At 41.5% G+C, this 6,564-nt stretch overlaps 1 protein-coding gene across 2 annotated transcripts; it reads left to right on the forward strand.

Annotated features, from left to right (window-relative positions):
* Positions 1-410: 410 nt before the first annotated feature.
* On the forward strand, positions 411-4,755 carry nr4a1 (nuclear receptor subfamily 4, group A, member 1). 2 transcript variants are annotated; one of them, XM_026154643.1, is made up of 7 exons: positions 411-514; positions 1,541-2,345; positions 2,459-2,588; positions 2,694-2,857; positions 2,973-3,175; positions 3,276-3,454; positions 3,778-4,755. In XM_026154643.1, exons 2-7 carry the CDS (start codon positions 1,551-1,553, stop codon positions 4,032-4,034), a joined length of 1,728 nt encoding a protein of 575 aa, XP_026010428.1. In that variant the 5' UTR covers positions 411-514; positions 1,541-1,550; the 3' UTR covers positions 4,035-4,755. The 2 variants fall into 2 exon arrangements, with proteins under 2 accessions (XP_026010428.1, XP_026010429.1); XM_026154644.1 differs by lacking the exon at positions 411-514 and adding an exon at positions 521-1,066.
* The last annotated feature ends 1,809 nt before the right edge of the window (positions 4,756-6,564 follow it).

Raw genomic sequence — 6,564 nt, forward strand, 5'->3', positions numbered from 1 at the left:
TCTCTCACAGGAATAGAAAAACATCTGTGACTTCCTGTTTGTAAATGATAAAATCACAGTTTTTCCACCAATAATCAGCAAAGCATTCGCAGCCTATAACAAAGACATTCTTGTGGGGAGTCGACTATCAGTGTTTGCATGCGCAGAATTACTTTTATTTGTATTTGTAGAGTTTTATTTAGCCATGTGTGAGAGTGAGAGCGTGCCTGTGCGTGCGTGTCTGCTCAGGGAGGACAATGCTGCGGTTCTTGGTCGTATGCGCGTCAACGGAATCCCGTAGTGCGTCATCCTGTGACTGTTCTCTCGAACAGCGCTGTGATTGGCCGCAGACTGGAAATCTCCCCGCCCATGTATGGAAACCTTCCTGCGTCATGGGTAGAGTAAAGCCAATCGTATAAAGTTGTTCCCGGGTCCCGAGCTCAGGGACTGCTTCTCAGCTGAGAGACGCATAAGATGACACACGGTCGTTTGTGGAATACGGACCGTTCAAAACACTTGTAGACGGACCCAACAGGTGAGAATGAGGATTAATGATCTTTAATACAATAGACTTGAATGCAGGATGTCGTTTTTTCAGTTCTCAGATGTACGGCTGCAGCTGAATGATACTAAAACTTAATCTGGCAGCAAAATAACTTTAAATCGGAACGAATGCAGCCATCTGTTTACACCTTTATACACGAAAACGTGTTTGAAGTTGTGCTTGCAGAAATACATTATGTTGTAAGTTTGCTAGATTTACATCTACACTAATATAGGCTACGATTGGAATAAGTATGTCAAGTGGGTTCCCTCATCAGTCTTCTCCGCGGTATCGTAATATGTAACATGTGATTCATGGGTTGGCATTGGACCCATGTCTGAAAGTCAAGCTCAATGAACTTTGCAGGCGTGACTATATATATATACCCCACGACTAAGTGATATAAAAAAGCGGGTAACCTTCTCCAGTAATGAATGATGCCTAACGCGCCTCCAGCCGGGCTCTTTAATTTCTTCGAAATTCACCATGTGGCGGTTCCTTGTTGTGGATTTGCAGAGGGGTTCAAGAACGTCGCGCATGATGGTCTTCCTTTAAGACTTTCTGCATATCTATAGATGCTGCAAAGAAGCATACTTGATGTTAATTAGTGTTGTATCAAACTAATGCTTGAGAAGTTAAGACATCCAGGGCAAAGCCAGACATTTTTCATGAAAAATCTACAGCAACATAAATTAAAAACAGGCAATATTTTGCTATGAAATTTTGAGCTGAATCACTGCAATGACTTTGGGCCACTTTTCAGATGATTCTAGTCCGTTTTTATTTGAGTGTTTATAGTATTGTGAGCTTTTTCTTTCCATAATAATACTTTTATTCTAACTTTTAACCATTGGTTATCCAACGTGTGGCCCTGCACTTATGTTGTCTAAGGCTGTGGAGAAACAGTGTCTTCCACCTCTGTTATAGCTGGTTAACCTGCCAAGGCTTGAAGGTTGGGTAAAGATAATGACAGGATTTTGTGGCTTCTCTTATATTCTCATTTTTTGTGTTTTTCAGTCTTGCAGTCATGACTTGCATATATTCCCAGCACGGATCTCAGCCTAGTGAGAACAACCTCGGCAGCTCAGAGTTTCAGAACACAGACTTTATCTCCAGGCTGGCTGTGGGAATGAGTAGCCCACTGGACCAGCACCTCTCTGCACCATCCTTGCCAAGCATCGGCTCCCTGGTGGGCACTCCCACGGGAGACTTCGATGCATATTCATGCCAGTTTACTACGGCTCCTGCCCATGTTGCTCCATCCTCAGCGCAGGAAACTCCTTTCAAGCTCGATGAACTCCAAGTTTACGGCTGCTACCCTGGATCTTTCATGTTGAGTTACCCCGATGAATCTGTGTCCCCCACTGGGTCAGATTATTATGGCAGCCCTGCATCAGCCTCGGCTCCTTCAACCCCTGGGTTTCAGAGTCAGCACACATCCACCTGGGATTCAGCCTTTGGGCCATATTCACCCAGTCCAGGGTACTGGGCAACCGAGGAGACATCAGCACCCCATGCACCATCTTTCTTCACGTTTGGTGCAGGATCCATGGAGGATATGTCCCCTTTGGGTCAGCCACACTTACGAGATCATGATGCTTTTGCCTTGAGCCATCCTCACCCATCTACGCTGACCTTTCCCACCTTGGAGATGGAGCATGCACGCAGCTTTGATGGTGCTGACCAACTGGACGCTGGAAGCTTGTCACCCAAGCTGAAAAGTCCAGGTGGAAACGAAGGCTGCTGTGCTGTGTGTGGGGATAACGCCTCCTGCCATCACTATGGAGTTCGCACTTGTGAAGGATGCAAAGGGTTTTTCAAGGTAATAACATCTGATATCTCTGTCCTGCAGAATCACCTATTTGAAAACAGTTGTTATCGAATTGTTTGTTTGTGCTATGTGAGTTAAGAGCATTTCTTCTTTCTGTTTTACAGCGTACTGTGCAGAAAAATTCAAAGTATGTATGCCTTTCCAACAAAGACTGTCCTGTGGACAAGAGGCGGAGGAATCGATGCCAGTTCTGCCGTTTCCAGAAGTGTCTAGCTGTAGGCATGGTCAGGGAAGGTGAGCGCAGTGCAAACACACATGATTCATAGTGTAGAAGGATGCTAACACTGAACCTGAAGTAACAGATTTACCACATTTCTTATTTTGTTTGTTTTGTTACAGTTGTCAGAACTGATAGCCTGAAAGGGCGAAGAGGCCGCTTACCTTCCAAGCCTAAAATTATTCAGGATGTAACAGCTGCTGTGTCTCCAGTGAGCATGATCGCCGCACTCGTGAGGGCACATATTGACTCAAACCCCAGCGTTGGGACACTGGATTATTCCAAGGTAAGAAAAATACATTTTCTACAGCTGTTTCAGTTCTTTTGGAGTAATCTTTGCTAAAAAATAAATGAATAAACTGAGATAGCTACCTAAATGTCTGCGCTGTGTTTAATTTCAGTATGTTGAGATGGATACCAGCCCTAATCAGAAAGAGGACGCCAGTGACATCAGACAGTTTTACGACTTGCTTACAGCCTCCATGGAGGTTATCAGGCAGTGGGCAAATAGCATCCCGGGATTCTCTGAGTTCTGTCTTGAGGATCAGGAACTGCTGCTCGAATCGGCATTTGTTGAACTCTACATCCTGCGTCTTGCATTTCGGTAACTTCCTTTAAAAAAATTTAAACTACCTCTTTAGCATTTACTTTTGACATTCTTGAGATATTTTATACAGCTAACAAACTGTGTTTCTCTTGTGCAGGTCTGATCCTAAAACGGAGAAGCTCATCTTCTGCAATGGAGTCGTACTTCATAAAACGCAGTGCGTACGGGGTTTTGGCGACTGGATCGAGTCCATCTTGGAGTTTTCGCAAAATCTCCATCGCATGAAGCTCGACGTTTCCTCCTTCTCCTGCCTCACAGCCCTCGTCATAATCACCGGTAAGAAACTATCATGCTGAGTTCAGATTACAGCACTATATATAGGGAATCTGCTTCAAAATACTGACATGACAGGTGTATGACAAAATATAACATGGAGCACATTATATATCACAGCTGACCTAAACGCAATCTACACTGTGCTATATTTCAAAATATAGTCCGCAATTTCAAAGTGGGGTCATCTTTGATACCCTTATATTGGTCTTTATTTGCTTGTTTCCTCCCTCTGTGGCCACGATGCTATGCTTTCCCATCTGTATTTAGTTTTATTTTGTTAAAGTCAGATAAATGATTGCTTAATGACTCTTATATTTTCTCAGATCGGCATGGTCTTAAGGAACCAAAACGTGTGGAAGACCTGCAGAATCAGCTCATCACCTGCCTCAAAGATCACGTCTCTGGCTGTGGCTCTGACTCTTTGAGGCCCAATTATTTATCCAGACTTCTCGGGAAGCTGCCTGAGCTCAGGACTCTGTGCACTCAAGGCCTCCAGCGCATCTTTTACCTTAAACTAGAAGACCTCGTTCCTCCGCCACCGATCGTGGAAAAAATCTTTCTGGATACGCTTCCATTTTGAGCGTGAGATGGGAGATATGCCATCTGTGATGTGAAATCTGGAGCTGATCTGAGAGCCAAAGCAAACAGACTGAGTGCTCATACTCCAGGTAGCAAAGTAAAACTGCATGCAGCTAAGAAATAAAAAAAGCAATCCTTAGGGATTATGCATTATCAGAAGTAAAGTGCTACTTCTGACTTATAAAATGAAATAAAACTTGTAGAAGTCCCTTTTTTTGGAGCAATCACATGATTCTTTATTTGGTTAGGAAATTGTAATCTCTCAAGATGGAATTAGAGAGGTCATCTCATGGATCAAACAGTAACTGTTTACATACGAGGTGCCGTGAATGGAAACTTTGTTAAACTGAGGGAAATGACAGCACTTTTCCAAACAGTTACAAATGAATTCAAATAAGGTCCGCACCATCATTTGAATGATATAAGCAAAAAGCATTAATGTGATATTTTCAGCTCCAGTATTAAAATAGCCAATACCCACAGATTTATTCAGCAGTACAGTTCATGTATCATGAATCGACTCTGAGCAGCTAACATACTGTGTATTTTCCAGTACAGTCTTACACACTGGTCTTGTTTGTAAATGATTTTATATCTGTTATGAAGTCTGGTGTTGGTGCCACTTGAACTGTTTTATACAGTTTGTTTTGGATGAGTTGTTTTTATGTACAAAGATGTTCTCTTCTACTGCAGATAAACACTTAATAAAATGTCGAACTGCATGTTTTGAGTGCGTTTGTTGTTTTCTCTCTGAATGTTTAGGATATTTTAAATGTCTTAATTTATTTATTGTTTAGCTCAGGCAGCGTTGGGGAGTAATGAACCGATCGTACATCTTGATCATTCACTTGCTTCTTTTTTTTGTTGTTGTCATTTTTGATATAGCTTCCTACCGAAACTATAAAAAGGAAAAGAACCATAAAAGGAAAGGAATGTTTTTTTTTTTATCTCACGCTGCCTGTCTTACTGTAATTGAAGCCCCTTTTGCAAGCTCCGCCTCCAATTTCCACTACAAAGTCATGCCCAGGCAGTGCATTTGGCAGGCAGCCACCACCACACACTTAGAGCATGTGCAAAAGGTGTTACTCAAGTCTCAAACTGCAACAGCATAATCATGGATAAATTTCCTGAAAATATCAATCATTGGTATTTATAAGCCAAGGTTCAGGGTAGTTATTGCATGGTGGAAGTTGACTGAGTGGTGCAATTCCCCCACCATAGAATCAGGTGTCTGTCTGATGGTCTTTGTATAAATATAAAGCCAAATTCAATATTAACTGTGCTTTTTCTTTAAATAGTGAGTATTTTTTAAATGTAGTTCTTCTTATGCATAACTAGTGAACAATTTGCTGCAATAAATCCAACTGAGTTGTGTGAATTATTTGTTACATCTTACAGTTTTGTGTCACTTGAACTGTACATTGTGAATTTAAAAGTCGTTCCCAGCAAATGCTTGTTGACCAAGCTATGAAGGTCGGTGTACTACAAAATGAGAAAACATCTTCATCAGTCTTACGACCAATGGCCTAAAAATTCTCACAACACAATGTAAAACTTATCAGGATAAACAAAAACAAGTGTTGAAGTCAGTTGGACACACGTCTTGATGTTTTGTGACTTCTGAAGTTGATTGTCACCAGTGTTGGAAAATTAACTAAGATGTATGAGATTCTGTTTGTTCATATACGATGTTCTGGTGCTATAAACCTCATAAAAATGGAAATAACACAACATACTGTAACTAAAAGAAGGAAGCCACTGTGGTAGGAGCCACTGGTTTGCAGAGTCACGGTCTGCTAACCTGGACTGAGCATTCTGGTAACTCTAATGGCTACCACCACTTATGAAACGATCAACATACTGCACTCAATAAAATGAAGCTAGCAGCTGACACCAAAACACCAAAAATCATTTACTGATTTAGTACAGATCAAGATCGAGAGAGCATTTGGGCTGTTTTCCCATATACTTGTATGTGACTTGTAGGACTTTCTCCAACCAGAGGCATCACCCGCTGCTATTAGAAAGAATGCAGGCTTAAGGCACTTCCACATTGGCTCATCAGAAACCACCTCTATCTTTTACATACAGTCTATGATAACTAGGAGGAAAAAAAAACCATGGAGAATACTTTTCCACTCACCAATTTAGTTAAAGTTTCCTCTTCAATGTAGCGGCATGTATTTCTATTTATGGTAGTTTCCATCATATTCCATCAAACAAACAAAAAGAAAGAAAGAAAGAAAAAGAAATCTGCATTGCTTGTGACTGTCTGGTGACCTGCAATTCACCATCTTGAAAAACTGTAACATGGCAACCTGCAGGAAATCTATGATTAGGGTTTTCTTTAAAGCCATTTAATAAAAGCAGGAAAATAAGGAATCTTGTTGTAATAAGCGGGACAGGAGGACAAGGGATAAAAATGCTGTGCAGTCCCACATAAAGATGCACACTTTTTCACCCTGACGGCAGCTGCAGCTGGAGTCATCACATCACTTGTGTTTTGTCTGCTTTAATATGCTTTCTTATGT

The sequence above is a fragment of the Astatotilapia calliptera genome, chromosome 20 (assembly GCF_900246225.1).
Source record: "Astatotilapia calliptera chromosome 20, fAstCal1.2, whole genome shotgun sequence".
Lineage (NCBI taxonomy): Eukaryota > Metazoa > Chordata > Actinopteri > Cichliformes > Cichlidae > Astatotilapia > Astatotilapia calliptera.

Bases quoted from the DNA above. Each gene is read 5' to 3' on its own strand.
- nr4a1 (XM_026154643.1), top strand. From the start codon at position 1,551: ATGACTTGCATATATTCCCAGCACGGATCTCAGCCTAGTGAGAACAAC. The intron at 2,589-2,693 runs GTGAGCGCAGTG...GTTTTGTTACAG, and splicing joins TGTAGGCATGGTCAGGGAAG to TTGTCAGAACTGATAGCCTG. The intron at 3,176-3,275 runs GTAACTTCCTTT...TCTCTTGTGCAG, and splicing joins ATCCTGCGTCTTGCATTTCG to GTCTGATCCTAAAACGGAGA.